This window comes from Acipenser ruthenus, chromosome 5 (assembly GCF_902713425.1).
Source record: "Acipenser ruthenus chromosome 5, fAciRut3.2 maternal haplotype, whole genome shotgun sequence".
Taxonomy (NCBI): Eukaryota; Metazoa; Chordata; class Actinopteri; order Acipenseriformes; family Acipenseridae; genus Acipenser; species Acipenser ruthenus.
In genome coordinates, this window is record NC_081193.1 from 51,929,706 (window position 1) to 51,947,807 (window position 18,102).

The following is an 18,102-nucleotide window of genomic DNA, read 5'->3' on the forward strand; positions in this document are numbered from 1 at the left end:
GAGAGGTGGGAAAGAGGGTGTGTGTGCTTTTCCCCTCTCTGAGTGGCTGGGAGGCGGACTTTAATGGGATTGTTAACCTATAAAGTAACACTCTGTTGTTTCCTCAGATCTGCCCCTTTAAACTGGAACAGCGAGAGCAGCGGTCTCGTTTTGACTACTGAGGGACGGGAGGCTAACACAAGCCCGGAAAGAAAAAGGAAAACAAAATCAAAGAAAATACTTTTAAAGAAAGAAAGGGAAAAGTGGGGGATCGTTGGGCAGCCCCAGTATTGTGTGTTCCGTGAGTTGGAGACAGCAGAGTGTAGGACGGAGTCCCGGGTCGTACGGGTAGCGGCGACTGGGGAGATTCACGCTGCGAAGTGCAGCACATTTATTTTGTATTTTTTCCTTACTGTGTTTTATTTTCCCTGTTTCTTTTTGCCTTTTCGTTTTTATAATTTGTGAGCACCTGCGAGTGCCGGACTGTAGTACCCTGCCGTGGTATTCCCCGTTGGTTCTGGATACCATAGTTGGTAGCCAGACCACGGACCACAAGCGCCCTCTACGGGCCCAAAGAAATCAGTACACCAGAGTACAAAAGAAAAATAATAAAACCGAGCACCTGTGTGGTGTTATCAAATACCATTTCTGTCTCCCGTGTCAGTGAATACCCGCACCCTCCCACACGGTGCTTCAGTTTAATGTAAAATATTAGACAACTTGACCTTCCCTTCATGGTCTCAAAGTACTAACCAAAATGTAATATATTAAAATTATATATTATCCACTATGTTTAAAAGTATTCAAAGAAAGAATAATTCATCACTCTTTTAGGAATTTATAACAAGGTCAAAATCTGTATAACCATACAACTACCAGCACACACATCCCTGAACAGGCCAAGGTGTATTGTCTTCTCAAGGCCACAACTACAGTGATACATCTAATTTGAAAGACTTGACATGTTGGTATGCTGATCACTGAAAATAAAAGGTTTAAATTTGTTAAAGTTGGGCTCTCTAAGCTTGTCTGAGATGTAGGATTTGCAAGACTGTAATCTGAATATTGCTCGACAAGTCTTAAATGGAGGTCATGAAATGCCAAAAAATGTAGAACCTTGATTTCACAACAAAATCATTCAATCCAAGAGTTATAATACACTGGTATCAGGTTTATAGGTACAGTATTTGCGTTAGAAAAACCCACATGCCTGGTACATGTCTGAAGTGTTACCGGGTACATTAATATTAGATGTCAAGCCACTTACAGTTTTTTAATGAGACTAAATAAATACTATGTGTAATGTAAATGGAAATTACAACATGTGGGGTACAGTACAGCTCTAAGGACAATTATTGAACAAAAACATTAACTACATTTAAAATGAACACTAGCATTTCCAGTCAGACCTAATAGGCTTCAGTTCATTGAACGTTGTACTGTATTTTAAACACATTTCTTTCAGTGTTCAGAGGCAAAAGAAAGTTATCAGATTAAAAACCTAATTTTAACAGTATAAAATAGCAGGAAACTATTTTTTGTTCCATTGAATGTGTGTATTCGCTTAAAAAAAGGTTCATTGTGTTTTGTTGCGATAACACTTTAGAAAGTGTAACATGGATACAATTTAAAACAATATTTTTACTGTTCAGTAGGAGCTGAAGGATGAGTACAACATGTTCTTCCATGTACAGAAGCCTCAAAGTTTAGACAGCTAGTGCAAGGGAGTTCTTTCTGTATTTCAGGCCCTGTCAGCTGTAGGAATGTTAAAGGAAATTATCTGGAAAGGTCAAAAAGGTAATTATCTGATGTCAGAGCCTAAACTAGGGTTTCCAAATATTCAGAATATTACTTTGTTTTTCCGCTTAGCAATGTATTATGTATCAAATAAGACTAATGCACAAAGAATAAAGTGCGTAGATTTAAACATTTTTGTGCTTTTCACTTGGAATAAAGGGGTTATGTGGAGTAGTGTGGCAATGTAATAGTCTTTTCATTGAACTTCACCAACAAATTATAGAGAACATTCTACCTATCACTGAGTAGAAGGAGATGTTCATGTCAGGTGTGAGGTGCGTTCACTGTAAGGGGAAGTCCTCTTGGTTCCTGCCAACACATTGCCCCTTAGCTTCATGAACACTAACTTCACCCAAATCCAGTTTGTTTTATGGGGAAAACAACATAATAAACTCGGAACCCAATTGGTTGAATTTACAATGAGTGGAAAAGTATAATAGAAAATAAATTGTGAGCATGATTACAGGTTTTTTTTATATTTCTTTATACAAAGCTGTATAAATATGGTTGTATTGTATCGCCATTTTTAAGTTAGAATATTATTTAAAATTGGTCAAGAAAATATCCTTGATTTATATTGCGTACATAGCTTTACAGAAGGCATGTCAAGTTAATACAATAATCATTTTAGTGTGAAACCGTGTTTGACTCTAATTAAATTTCATTCTGAGTGTAGATGTCTGGCTATACTTGGGGGGGAAAAAAAACATTTAAATCGTACTGTATTTTTAAGCTTGGACCACGACTTCCAGCGCATTTCATTATTGAACTCTATTTAACTTTATGGCATACTTTGCTATAATGTGTTCGTCTAATTATTTCCATTACAATATTCAGAGTCCCTGGTGGTTACAGCTGGTTTTAATGAAAAAAATGAAGAAAGAAATGCCAGTCAAAGAGATCAAACTCAAATAGCTTTCCAAACAGCCCTACAATTCACTGAACGAGTAGCAATAAACTGTTATAATGTCAAGTTAGGTTACTGGATTCAAATCACACAGTTAATATTAAATAAGCCACATTATTGCAAGTCATGTTCTAGAAACACAAAACGATGACGTCATGGTAATCTGGGGTGAAATTCAACAAATAAATGCAGGGGCTTAGGTCGGCCAGGGTGTCCTCGGCTCACCGTGCACCAGCGACCCCTGTGGTCTGGCTGGGAGCCTGCGGGCTTGCCTGTAAGCCGCCCAGAGCTGCGTTTTCCTCCAACGCTGTAGCTCTGAGGTGGCTGCATGTTGGGCCTGCAGTGTGAAAAAGAAGCGGTCGGCTGACGGCACACTCTTCAGAGTCAGCGCGGGGGTGGTAGCGGTGAGATGAGCCTAAGAATAATTTTGGCTATTCCAAATTGGGATAAAAAATTATAAAAACAATTGCCGACTACTAAATTTAAATATACACACACACAGCAGTTTGCAGAAGTATTCACCCCCCTGCAAAGTTTTCACATTTTGTTGGCACCTGAGCACACTCCACGACGCTTTCAAATTAGACTTTACATGTAGAATCTACACAAACTACTCCACGTTGATAAAGTAAAAAAAATGCATGTAGAATATAAATAAAGATTTACAGAGAAAAACAGATTAATCTCAACCCCTTTGCTACTGCAGCCCTAAATCAGCACAGGTGCAAAATTAGTGAAATGGTTTCAGCCTGTGGGTAATCAAAGTGGTTTAACTTGTATAGTGATTCAACAAAGCAACCGTGAAGACCAAGGACCTTTCGAAAGTCAGGGATAAAAGTGGTAGAGAGGCAAAGAGCAGGAGAACGGTACAAGAACATTTCAAAGGCGCTTGATTATCCCTCTCAGCACAGTGAAGCCCATCATTAAGAAGTGGAAGATGCATCATAGCACCCAGACACTACCCAGATCAGGTCACCCTCCCAAACTGAGCAGCCTGGAAAGCAGGAAACTGGTTTGGGATGTCACTCTGAAGCCCACAATGACCTTGAGAGATCTGCAAAGTTCTGTGTCCTGTGTCTGAGATGGGAGTCAGTGTTCACACATCAACAATAAGCTGGTCCCTTCACAAATCTGGCCTGTATAGATAGGTGGCAAGAAAGCAGCCATTACTCAAAAAGCCTCATCTTAAAGCATGTATGGAGTTTGCCAAAAAGCATGTAGATGATACTGCAGGCATGTGGAAAAAGGTTTTGTGGTAAGACGAGACAAAAATTGAACTTATCGGTCTAAATTCCAAGCGTTACGTCTGGCGCAAGCCCAACACTGCACATCACCCAGTCAACACCATCCCAACTGTCAAGCATGGTGGTGGTAGCATCATGTTATGGGGATGCTTCTCTTCAGCAGGGACTGGGAAGCTTGTCAGGATAGAGGGGAGAATGGATGATGCAAAGTACAGGCAAATCCTTGAGGAAACCTGTTTGAGTCAGCCAAGACTCTGAAACGGGAGGAAATTCACATTTCAGCAGGACAATGACCTGAAGCACAAAGCCAAAGCCACACTGGAGTGGTTGAACAAGAAGAGAATTAATGTTCTTGAGTGGCCCAGTCAAAGTCCTGACTTGAATCCAATCGAAGATTTATGGCAAGACTTGAAGATCCCTAACAAACTTATCAGAACTGGAGCAATTTTCCCATTAAGTATGGGCACAAATTTCACCATCCTGTGCAAAGCTAGTAGAGAGATCCAAAAAGACTCATAGCAGTAATTGTTGCAAAAGGTGCTTCTACCAAGTACTGACTTATGGGGCTGAATACTTATGCAACCAGTAAATTTCATTTTGTACATTTTCTTTGCATGTTTTGCTGACATTTAATCTCCTTCTCATATAACAGTGTTCAGTTTAACTACTACTGCTTTGAATAATATTCGTTTAAAAAATAGTGCACACATTATTTGTAATTCAACAAAATGTGACATTATTGGTAGGGGGTGAGTACTTCTGCAAACCACTGTGTGTGTGTGTGTGTATATATTATATATAGGTACACGATACACTTATGAATACAAAATATGCCTTAAATAACTGATCAATTATAACCAATTCATCATAAACAAGGCAGCTGAAAATACTGTATCCTCTGCATGTATCACTCAGTCATGTACTGTAATATAACACCTAAGTTAAACCTTAAATGACAAGCATTAAGGTATGCTGTTATAAAAATCCTATAATATATTCTGTGTGTTTCTGCGTAGATTAATTACCATGAACTATTCCAGAAAAAGATTTTCCAGGCAGAAACAGTATAAAAGACGACTAAAAAAAAAAAATGTATCCCTGTTATTATGGTTTCAGCACAATAAACAAAGTGGCAAAAGACACATTTTCATAAAGTAGTATTACTGTGGTTTACTTATGCAGCAATGTTCATTTCGAATATTTCAGATAGTTTCTCCGCCGCACTAAAAGAAAATAATTATAACTTCATAATACCCATACCGCTGTTTTCACGTTGCACTGCTAAGGTCTTCTCTTGTTGATCAACGAATGAGCACTGACAGCGTAATGGGCGGAGATTTGTGACTCGTGCCAAAATGAAATCTGATCAGAATGAAAGTTTGGCCAATCCACATGCAATGATTACGCTGACGTTAAATGGTGGCCAATAGCAGCTAAAAGAAACAGAAGCAGTATGAGGAAACAGAATGCAAGCAGCACAAACTGTGCTGAATGAAAGCGCATTTGAGAAACATTGCGCTAGTGGACAGTGTGAGTGGATGGAATGCATCTGCATCGAATGAAAAGCAGATTAAATAAGTCCTGGTATCCAGTACCGGCATCAGAATAAGTCCTGGTATGTAGTACCGGCAGAATTTCACCCCTGATGGTAATGATTAATGAGTAGCTGACATTCTTATATAAAGTTTGGCAACTATGTAGAGATTTGTTTTAAGGTCAATGTCCTATACAAGCATGTGGATGTGATTTCAAAAAATGTAATATACTCTGTTGGAAAAAATATTCCATTTTACTTAACCAGCATAAACTACTTCTTAACTGGATATTTAAACTTTTTCAGGCTCACACATGTGTGTATGATTTAATACACTATCCCCTGTGTTTGGACTGCTGGATTGTAACTTGGTACCCCCAAGTTTATTGCATATTGTGTGAAATACTGACATTAGCACTTTTATAAACTTTACATTTGAAAAAATGTATCCTTTATACCTTTAGAACGGACCCCATGAAAATGTTCATTCACACCATGAGTTTGGTGTAAATCGGAGATGGCAGTATTCTCTAATATTTTTGGGGTGATTTGTCATAGAATGAATGTAAAAGGTTAATACAGCAAGACACACAGAATTAATTACTAGGCATAAATTATACATTCATAATATATAACTTTATGTAAAAAAAACAATAACTTTCGTTTAAGTTAAAATAATATCAGTGTCTGTTATCCAGATCCAACTTCAGTATTTCTTTTCAGACTGGGTGCTGATGTTTTATAGTACTGGGCAACATAACAGAGCTTCCTGAAAGCTTACGGTTAAAAAAAACAAAACAAAAAAAAAAACACCACAAGGATTCTCTCAGGCCAGAAATGTCAGTCGTATGGCTCCAATAACACCAAGTTGTCAGAAATATGGAGAGCTGCTGTCAAACTGCACTGCAATTTCTGTAAGTAATAATACCAAGTTCAACCTAAATAACATACCAACCTTGCTGTAATTCAATGTTTAAGGCTTCCTGTGGGATACATTTTTGGAAACGTAACCACAATTTTTATTTAAATGCAAAAATAAATTAATTAAGAGTTGCATAACCGTTTTACACAGTTTTTTGCTGTTTTAATGACCTTATAGCCCATTTTGTAATGTATATCCCTTCCAAGCAATATTTCCCTCTGTCTAAAGTTGTCAGCTGTGGTTGCAGGTGGCAAGGGTGACACTTTGTTTTTCTTCAGTAAAACACACACGTCACACTGTTTAGTAGTAAATTATCAGCCTGTTTCTCCCCCTCCCATTTTTCTACTTCTCCTATCAGCCGGCAACAGTTGACCTTGGATGTGGACTGATGCTGAGACTAAATCCCTTTCCTGACATTTGCCTTTCAAGATCCCATTGCCAAGGGAACACCTTTTTTCATTCTGTGTCAAATGAGCTTATAAGTTTGATTGATCTTTAGAAACAGAATCCTTGAAATATCTCATGCAAAGATGGATTCAAAATGCCTTTAAAAAGAGCTATGACCTACTGTACATTCACAGCACTGCATGTAACAAGCAGACAGCATTCTAGTAAGACATTTCCTCCATTCATCTAATTGAGAAAATGGTAGCAGGACAGGTATCCATGCATGCAATTGGGGTTGACCAATGAATTTAATGAACTGTGCTAAAGAATATCCTCACCACGTTCATCACAACAAGAAGTATGCACTTCCACTATCCCTTATGACTGGGTTATGAGGTGAAGGTGGCACAGCAGCACGCTATTTTATGTAGTACAACTCCACCCACCCTTTACTCATTGGTACCCAGCTCCTCCCCATACGTGATGCTCCCACAGCTTCCCTTCACACACACTAAGAGCAGCACCACAGGGAGAGAGAGAGAGAAACAGCCCTGCCTAAACCAGCAAAACAGACACGCACTCACTCGCACGGCCTAGTGGATAACAAATACAAATTATACAAGACTGTAAACAATTTGATGAGAATCTTTCAACATTATGTATAGTAATCCTACAGGGATTATTAAGCAATGACATTATAAATTGGGTTTTAATGATTCCAAGCAACCATTCCCAATGTGTCCTCACTCAGACCCTTTACTTACTAAATATCTTGGTATCCCAGAATAGATACCCAACACCCCCTTTAAAAATGTGCTAAATATGTTTATGAACAATACAGCTCAGAAGTAGAATGTTACCCTGAAATGTTCTCCTTTTTCTAGGAAAGCTGTACAACTGGAGGGCACCACATACAGATGCAAGTAAACTTCCACTGATCCTGCTCCTCTCTTGTCAGGGAGGTCCTCTCACCCAACCTAAACAAGGTTACATTTCTTATACAATGAATGTTGTGTGGCGATACTTTAAAACTACAAATTCCAATTCATCAGATTCAAAAACTCTGGGTCAGGTCTGCGATGTTTTACTTTTTAAATTTATGATTCATATTTTATTGCTTTTTAATATACAATCTAATAATACATGTTTTAGTTAATCTGCCTGCATGCAATCAATACAATAAAGTATATCACAATGTTTCACAAATGTCACAGTCAATAGACTCTGATGCTGGTATTAAATAAATTAGAACAAGGGGAATTTGGCACTGGGTGAATAAAATGAAATGTTGCTATTGATATTATCCCACTATGATGCAATTATTATCCTACTTTGACTTTAAATATTACTGTATGACAAATTCTCTTTAAACTGTACTTTGTATAAAAAACTATGGGAATTCAACAGATTTAATAAAATAAACATCTCCAGTTTAGTCAGACTAGGACAGCGAAGTGGAGGGATAAGGTTGGCTAAAGATTTTTTGAAATGTGAATGTTCTGCGGAGGACACTTGGCAAGAATGCACAGCTTGCACCAGCGATATGATGCAAGGGCCAAGATCTGCCAGCTGACTATTTCCTACTAGCAGCCTTCACTAAAGTGATGCCTAATCAGCTGCTCACTAAAGCGGCATAAGACACTGGAGAGATGTTCTCCCCTACTGAAGTCCACTTCAGTCAACAAAGCCTGAAATTAGAGGGAGAGAAATAGAAAAAGTGCACTTCTCACAAAACAACCATGACGGCCAACACAGGCTCCTTCTCGGGCAAAGCTGAAAAGAAAATCTGCACTGATCTCTTCTGCTTTGTGCCTGTTAAAATACATACTGTAAAACAAGAACAGCTTTTGTGTGATGTGTTCAGTTAAAAGCTTAAATATTACTTAAAGCACAGAGACATCCTAGTTTACAACTGTATTAATAATGACAAAAAAATAAAATGAATCAGAATCTGCCAATTATCAGAATCGGCATAAAGAGTTTATTTATCAATAATAAAACAAATACATACGTAATTCATATTTAAAAGTCTCCATGCACTTGCCTTAAACTTAATTTAATAGCTATTATATTGAAACTGACAATCACACATATTCCTGTCAATGGATTGTACAGATCTGGGGTCTATGGAATTGATTAAAAACCGAATACAAAAGCCTGCATCTCACTCACCCGCTTTGCAGAGGTGAAAGCAAGCCGCTTTGAGCGATAAATATTTCAGTTCAGCTGAATACATGTGCTCAAATAGAGACGTCATGAGTGCGTTAAGCACCACGTTTAACCCTTTGCAGTCCATTTATTAAGTGTTTATTTTCACACGCGCAGTTAATTTTAGACGCGCCTTTTAAAAGTATTTTTTTCTACAGTCAAACGGGTTTAAAAGGCCCTGCATATCAACAAAGCACTCACTAGGCATATCCAGCCCCGCCCCACCCTTTCGTTTGCTATCGCTTTCACATATGCTAAGAAATAAATAATAATAATAATAATAATAATAATAATAATAATAGTCGTACCGAGTGAGTGCTTTGTTGATATGCAGGGCCTTTTAAACCCGTTTGACTGTGGGGAAAAAAATACTTTTAAACAGCGCGTCTAAAATTAACTGCGCATGTGAAAATAAATTGGACCTGATGCGCCTGACACGCACTTAATAAATGGACTGCAAAGGGTTAAAACACTGATGTGGAGAGCCTGCCAAGGGGGGTTCAACACACCTTGCACGCCCCTGCCATTCCACACAGCGTCCTAGCCCAGGCTGGATGTGTCCGTGGTGACGGCCTCCCTTCTGATGAGGCATAGATGGGCAGGCTGTTTCCACCAAAAGAGCGCCCTTAGACAGTGACGAAACACTGTCAATTGGCAGTTGCAGTTCAACGCAGGCTGAAAAACCCTGCTATTGACCAGACCTGCAGAGGGCGCATGTGCAGGAGACCCAATGGTTCTGGGATGCTGCTGCCATCAAGCCCAGAAATCTGTGGAACATCAACCATGAGCGCTCTATTAAGCTGAAAGAACTCTAAACAGGCAGCTATTCTCTGCACTCTGTCGTCCGACAATGAGCATCAAGGAACTACAGTCCAAACACACTCGTAGATAGAAGGCTGTCCGAGAAGCCGTGAGATGGCTTGCAAATTTCTCTATGTTGCTCATTCTAAATATTTTATAAGCACAACTAAATCTTACTTAGTTTGGCAAGTCACATCTTGGCATTATCTAGAACAGGGTTGGGCAACTGGTCTTCAGAGGCCATTCAACTCCAGGTTTAATAGGGAATAATTAACTGCTTTAGGCAGGTCTACAAAAAAAGATTTGCCCACTCCTTCTCTAGATGCAAAGTGTGACACACATACAGGCAGGGCAGATACCACCACATTATACTCTCAAGCTTGTGCAATAGAATGTCCTTAACAACTCTGTAACAATCTGTCTACGCTGTGTGTGTGTGTGTGCTAATACAGCAGGCACCAGACCTAAATGTGAGATCAATGGCTGCATTAACAAACAGGTAAGCAAGTTGGCAAGTGGATGCTCTTAATGTGAGTGTTAAATGAGGAATGCTGATAAACATGCCATTTAGTAAGCACCCCTTCACAATTCTGGAAATCAGATCTGTGGAAATATTGAATACAATTGTTGTTTTAGCAGCATACTATAGTGGGTTATAAAAACCATGTAAGAGAATTCCATCATGATCCAAAAACCATGCCTAAGTAGGTCAACATAATGTAAGATAGACAGAGATACCTTGAAGACTTTATGATGGTGAAAAGGTCATTTTCATATGAACACCTTTCTATTCAACATCCTGTATAAAACAAGTCTCAGTGCTACTCAGCTTTCTCACTGAGCCAAAATCTTAGAATTAAGTGTTTAAAGTTACGGATAATAGTTTTAAGATTGTATTTACAGATGGTCACCGACAACAATGATCTCCAAGGATAGTTCCCCTCAGGGTTAAATAAAACTCAACTTAACTGAAAGCAGACTGAATTGCTTTGTTGTGCAGTCAAAATGGAAGGCTACACTTTCCAGAAGTGATGCAGTCATTAACACTTTGTTATATAATATATACTAGGAAAGGATGCTGTATGAAATTAATTTGGACTTAAATTTGCAGCAATGACCTGTAGTGAAGACAAAAATAAGTGAACGCATGAAAACACAGCATTGGGTAGTTCATCTATTTTGCTGTCATATGCAGAATATTGCTATCCTCACCTCAAATGAATGCATAACAGTCAACACAGTATGAATGAGCTATAGAAGGAGCCCATTTTACATGCTAAGGTAAATATTTAAATGCAGTTTATAACTAGTACAATTAAACATGACTTCCAAATTTGCTTAATGCAGTCAATTGTGAATACCTTGCTGCTCTGAAACCATTCCCTTTAGCTGTATGACTGAATTAAATACTTATTTTACAGTAAACATGATAGTCTCCCCTAGGATTCCAAAAAATACATATCTAAGATATCTGTTAGAAAAATACAATTATGCAGACTAATTATATGACTCAAACAAATCACTGTTAAATCAGGTCAGATTTTTATAACCATCACATGCTCAAAGCCATGTGCCTGTGAATAAGAAACTAGGCTTCTGCGACCCTGGCATGATTAGAAGGACACAGCCATTTAAAAAGATGAAGGAATGAAGACGAACAGAGGATAATGAACATTAGGTTATTATCATAACGCTGGTTCCCTGAAATACAAATGTAGCCATTACCACACTGACAGACCGAGATGGCTTAAATGCAGCCATTCAGGGTCCAAATCCAGAGCTATAGGCTTGAATGGTCGGGATGCCATAAATGTTCCCCCACGCCTGACTTAACAGGACCCGATGCTTGGTCTCCACGACTGGCCGCTCAGGAGCTATACTAAATAGCATCCTGGCTCGGTACTGTCTGATTGTCAGACACAGCGGGAGCATTGCGAGCGGTGGGAAGGCATATAACAGTTGCCTCGGCCACTGGTGGCCCAAGGCATTTATAGCTAGCGGGTCCCCGGCCAAATGACAGGACACAGAACATGTATGCTGTTGAAAAGCAAACCGCAGGTACCTCCTGTGCCTCCTGTGCCCTGGTCTGTGTATGTGAAAATACGCTCGGGCACCAAGAAGTATCTAGAGTAAGACCCTTCCTTCGAGAGGGTGTACCGTGCAAATAGGCAATTTTTGCAGCAGAGCTGTTACCTCCTAAGACAACACCGCAGCATCTTGTTGGTCTGTGACTAACACTGTAGTCACGTCCCAAAAGGGAGGAGGACTGTGCCTGAATTGCAGAGAATAACCTGTCTGAACAGTAGTAAGCACCCTGAGGTCCGTGGTGCACCGATGCCAATACTCCAGATGGCTCCCTGAAAAGGGGCCGTGGCCTTGTGTCAGCAAGTTCCTATAGCTGCTGCTGAGCTTGGTTTTTTGCCTCTGCGTCTGGCGGCGTAACTTGTTAAAGCTCCCGTGGCACGCAGCCAGTTATGAAAAACACCTCTGGCCGTAGTTGCAGCCAGCTGTGCTGGTCTATGAGGCTGCTGGGGCCTTGGGCACCAGTTTGCTGCTGGCTTGCGCATTGGTGGTGGTCGTTTGGGAAGCAGACGCATCAGCTCCTTTGTTGACTCCCATGTGCGGCAAGAGCGCTGTAGCATCTCATCCACTGCAGGACCAAAGATATGCCCTGGTGTAATGAGGGGAAATCAAACAGTGGTGCTATATCCACATTAGGCACGCGTGCCTGCGAAAGCCAAAGCTGCCTTCTTGCGGCTACCAAAGTAGCCAGAGTCTCAGAAAGCGACTTTAACAACTAGACCTGGTAGGCTACCAGTATGCTGTTGTAATTTCCTAGCTGCGTGGCGAACGCACCGGCTGAGTAATCACGCTTTAGAATTATTTCGGAGACCCAACACTGTTTGTTAGGGCAGCTAGCATCCTTGGTCAGGAGAGCTAGTTGAGGCGCTTGTACCAGAGTGGCGATTGAAGCCTCTACCGGTGGAAATTGGGCCAAACCCAGCTTCTTCGTGTCATGCAGGCTGTACAGCATGTCCATCGACCGGGAAACAGCAGAGTTGTAGCTAGGTGACCCCAGGAGGATTGTATTTCCAAAAGAAAATCCAGGTGCATGGGGGAGATGTGGACATGGGGTGGACATGGAAGAGGCAGCAGGCCAGGGCATATTTAAAACCGCAGCGGCCCTTTATCAGTGGCAGAAGCTCTGCTGATAGGGACAGCTTAATAGCAGGGGATGTGCTGTCTGACACTACATCGTCGGAGGGTAATACCAGCTCTTGTTTGCCCACCTCCTCAGGAGGTGGCGATGGACAGCACATCATCCTGCTGCCAGTCTGTTTTTGTATCCCCTTGGTGCCCCAAAGGGACAGAGGGGGCAGGCGGAGCCGTGCACTCATGCAGCAGCTCTGCAAGCACCATTCCCTGCAAGCAGTCACCAAGATGGCAACAAGATACTGTGGGAGAAACTGCAAGCAATCTCAGCCAAAGCACGTATCTTGGTCATCAAAGAGCTGCTGTGCTCGTGTTTCTGTAAAAAAAGACACGAGAAAGACACTCACAGAAAACAGTAATAAAGCAACAGCACAAAATAATATTGTTTACAAAAACTAAACTTTAATTTTTAACTCCGGAGTTAAGCAGCCTGTGAGGAGAACACGTCAGCTGACTCAAGTTGCTTGGTCCCCGGGAAAGGCGACACAAGCTACCGGCTTCACGAGAGACACAAGCCAAGCCCGCTGTGGGACATAAACAACAGGCTGTGTGCAAAAAATTACATGTAATTAGTAAACTAATACAACATCAATAATTATAGCATTAATTAGTGTAATACACAATAGCAAGTAAATACACAGATAAAAGCAACACGTACTCATAGGTCTATGGCTCTCCCATCAGGTTTCAGTCCTCTGAAAAGAAAAATGATGCTGTGATCTGTGCTGGTAGTCCTTATATGCCCTCGGGGGCAGGCATGACTACATTACAGGAACTGTGTGCAGCTTTGATATATTTATTCAGGTTCAGAGTCTTTAGGAGGTAAAACACCCATACGGTAATAGTTACATTTCATACTTGATATGGAACTAATTATGACAGCTTTCTAAAATATACAAGCCGATATGGACATCTTTTTGACACATTAACTGCAAGAGAGGACAGCTCTATTTGTTGTTGCGGTTTCTTGTAAAAAAGATTACAACTTGCCAAACTTTGAGGGAGAGAATTCTTGAAAACAGATGAAAGGTGCAACACTTTCCTACTGTAACTGAGCTGCTCTCCTGCATTAACCCTTTGCGGTCCAATGTCGGACCAGGTCCAACATTTACATTTTTCACTGGGGATGCTTTTAACTGTGTCTGACATCATCAAAAAGACGTAAAGCACAAGTCTCTAGTCGTTTTTTCTCTGGAAAAAGCCAAGAAAACCATTCAATGGCCGAGTGAGACCGATAGGAGCCAAGAGACGCCGAAAAAAAAAGGAGGACGGATCTGAGCAATACACATAGCCCCGGCACCACAGAGATAGCACGGCCATAAACAAACAAGATAGCTGCTTCTGCATCCAGCGCTCAAAGAATATCATGGACATTTGTAGAGCTTTTGGAGATGTTACAGTAATGAATAATGACTTGGATCGCATTATTGAGGAGTTTGGTGATAAAACAAGTGATCAGGAAATTATTTATCAGTATGCACGACTATGAAGAGGTATGTGAAAAATACAGTGAATAAGGGGTGGGGCGGGGCTGGAGATGCAGTGCTGAGTGTCCTGTTGCTATGCAGTGCCATTTAAATCTGTTTTACTGTGAAAAAAATACTTTTAAACAGCGCGTCTAAAATAAACTCTGCGTGTGAAAATAAATTGGACCTGACGCGCCTGAGACGCGCTGAATAAATGGCCCGCTAAGGGTTAAAGAAATGTCTCTCTTAGCTGCTCAGGAAGCATTCTTCTGAAAAAGTTTAATAAAGAAATGTGAGAACTGTAAAACACAGAAATAGGAGAATGTTTCCTAAATTAAAAGAAGTGTTTATTATGGTGTTTCTGTCAGACTTGAATTTCTTCTGCACACTCCATGCAGACCATCTGAGGATTTCACAGCAGATCCCTGTGTGCACTCCACAAGGGAGCAGAGAGCAAAAATCCAGCCAAGATGCTTACCTCACCAAAGGCTCCTCGTCCAATCACTTTAAGGATTTCAAAGTCTTCTTTGTGCAGGCGCATTTGCTTCACTTTTGAAGTAAAGGGCTTCGCTGTAAAGAAAAACAAAGGTATTCTTTAATAAGCAGGGTGGACTGTTTCAATAAACACAGAATTGCAAATCCTTAAATAACTATCATGTCAATCTGTAATTCAAATAAAACAGCAAGGCCCATATTTGAGGATGACAGTGGTCCAAGTGCTATATTAAGATTTGAATTGAATTGTTGAATTCCATAATGTTTTGAACGGGTTTCGTATTTGCCATTGTTATTCTGACAAACATACAGAGCCATAAACCAAATGTATTATCCTTAAATGACGTGAGATACGGAAGAGAGTACAAGTAGATTACACACATAGTACTTTTGGTTTACCAGTACAAAACAAATAAAACACGCATTAGAGTGACATTCATTCCAGTTTATACTGGTATGTATGATAAAAATCTAACTGCAACTCCTTGAAAGAATATGTAAAACAAGTCTCAGAAGTTAATAGTACTAAGTTTGACATATTTTACAATTGCTTTCAGCTTACCAAAATAGTTTTGCAGATCCCACACAACCATAAAATAAAATATTAAATTGTTATGGTGTAATCATATGGATAAAAAAAAACAACAAAACTGATGGAAAAGGTAACATGAGTGTCTATGTACTGTATAGACAGTACAGGAAGTTACATAAGTGTGTGTTCTTTCGGGAGCACATACTATCCAGATATAATCTAAACCCCCGAGACCCATTAGCAACTATGCATTGAATCTGGCAAGAGCCCTGATCAAACACCCGCCTCCCCTGGTACCAAATTAGCAGTACAAAAGTGTCTATCACTGGGGATGCTTTTAATCTTTTTCTTGGATTAATTCTTTATTAAAACAGCACTAGAACAGTGCCTTTTTTTGCCTAATGTATAGATATGTTCAGAGCAGCAGCAGAAATGCCTACTGTATTGCTATTATCATTCTATCTGGCAGAAAGCTCTTAAGAAAATGGCACAAATAGACTACAATAAACACCTTGGAACCTTTAACAATTATCTATTTAACATGTATCTACTGCAAAAGGGCCATTCCAGCTCAAGTGGATGAAATTCTGGGAAAGGTGTTTACTTCACTTGTGGTTGATGACACATGAACCACGTGCGACTGAGAAAATGGTGCCAGAAGGGGTGTCATTTGCATGCACAATAAGAGCTGTGTAACTCATGCCCGACATGTAACTCATGGTGGGAAAAGTATCTGGTGGTAAAAATTCCCATTTTTAATACAGCAGCCCCAAGCATCCCCCTGCTAAACCCTCTGCAGCACCTTTTGTTCACTTCTGTATACTGAAAGCACTGTGTAGCTCTCACGTAACCCATCCCACAGCTGTTATCAACGACTTGTGCTAGCATTTTGATTCTTCCTATATCCTTCATGTCAGCCAAAATGTACTTTCTGCAAGACATGCAACGTACTATTGAGATCCCGTCCACAGACTCAGTTTTACATTTACAAAGTTCAAAGGTTGTTTGAACTCTGGGAGGCTATTATTAATACAATATTACTAAGGCTGTCACTCAATTAATTTTTGATGAGTTAATTTATGGGCATTAGTTGATTAACCAGTAGATTAAATCGATAGTGGTATGTGATAGGCTGTATGGTTGCTTACAGTATAATTAGAACTGTAAAGCAGAAATCCTTTGTGGTTCGCAGTGTCATTGAGGGTCATCCAGTACTTTGCTTTCACTGTACTGTAATGCTGTGGACACTTCTGCTTCCTGTGTAATAAACTACTTTGCTGAGAAACATTACCTACAAGACCTTATTGACTTCTTTGATCACGGTAACATCACCTATATATATATATATCATTTTCATCTTTCTCTTCAGGTGGTGGATGAAGGCAAAACTAAATACCTGCACCTGATGTCTAACTAGCTGGCGGGTCACTTATTATTATTATTATTATTATTATTATTAGCAGCTATATTTTATTATTATTACTTTTTCTACGTTTTCTTTGTTTGTGTGTGTGTGTAAAATGATGGAGTCATTATTTAGCTGTAGTCATCATTATTATTATTATTATTATTATTATTATTATTATTATTATTATTATGCTACTCTGTATTTGTACTTTCTTTGTTTCTGTGTGTGATGTATTTATTCTAGTTTTGCAAATAAAAATCTTACTATCAAAGCTTTGTCGAAGTATTTTACCAATACTTGTAAGTTGCTTTGTGACCTCTATACTCATAAATAAGTATACTTTTATCACAAACAGGGTAATAATGTTTCCAGTCTCAGTTTTTGAAAAGTCTTAGAGCTGGTCTGCATTTGCCATTTCGGAGGTGGTTTTTCGTAAAATATCATGCATCGTAAAACCTTGTCTGCAACTGTAAAAGATATTTCATTTCTGATTTGAATATATATATATATATATATATATATATATATATAAATAAATAAAACCTGGAAAGAGTCTGACATTGGCAGTTTTTAAAATATTATTTATTTTACATTTTTCAATATTTTTTGGGGGAGACGTGGCTTATATGAAAAAAATATATAATACAATCCATTAAATACATTCCATCATTGGAAACAGCTACTTAATGCCTTTCTGTAGATATATTGGGTTTTAATACAAAGTGGTCATATTCATGCCCATATATGGGCATTCTGCTTAGGCGTCAAAGGGTTACGACCCTTAGGGCAATATTTACTACTATCGGGATGGTGAGCATTTGGTTAAATGCATTATACATTTCTGTATATTTGTTCCATCAAACGCTCTCAATTATAAATGCATTATACAGTTCTGTTAATTTTGTATTTGTTAATACTGTATATGCATGAAAGGTGAAGATATATATATATTTTTTTTTAACTCAGAGCATTGAACTTAATGCACTAAAGTCCAATGATAAATCAAAACCAGAACAGTGTATATAGTATTAAGATGACAGATGCACAGATCTTGATATGTAACCAGCGTGGAGAATCGAAGTCATTTGTCATAACTTCTGTTCTATAAAAATACAGTAGGTCAGTGATTTTTTTCCTTTATTCTGACTTTAGCCAGGACGCATTTAATGTGTTCATTGCCTCTTGGGCAGATCGAAGGAAAAAAAATGC

The 18,102-nt window shown here is 39.3% G+C and overlaps 1 protein-coding gene across 4 annotated transcripts in view; it reads right to left on the reverse strand.

The window, feature by feature from the left end:
- Window positions 1-18,102, reverse strand: part of LOC117403027 (serine/threonine-protein kinase MRCK alpha-like) — a 228,762-nt gene that overhangs the window by 139,391 nt on the left and 71,269 nt on the right. For all 4 annotated transcript variants that reach the window (XM_059024320.1, XM_059024319.1, XM_034004851.3 and 1 more), the window contains exon 2: window positions 14,937-15,028. In XM_059024320.1, the coding sequence (XP_058880303.1) occupies window positions 14,937-15,028 (92 nt within the window). The remainder of the gene's footprint in view (window positions 1-14,936; window positions 15,029-18,102) is intronic.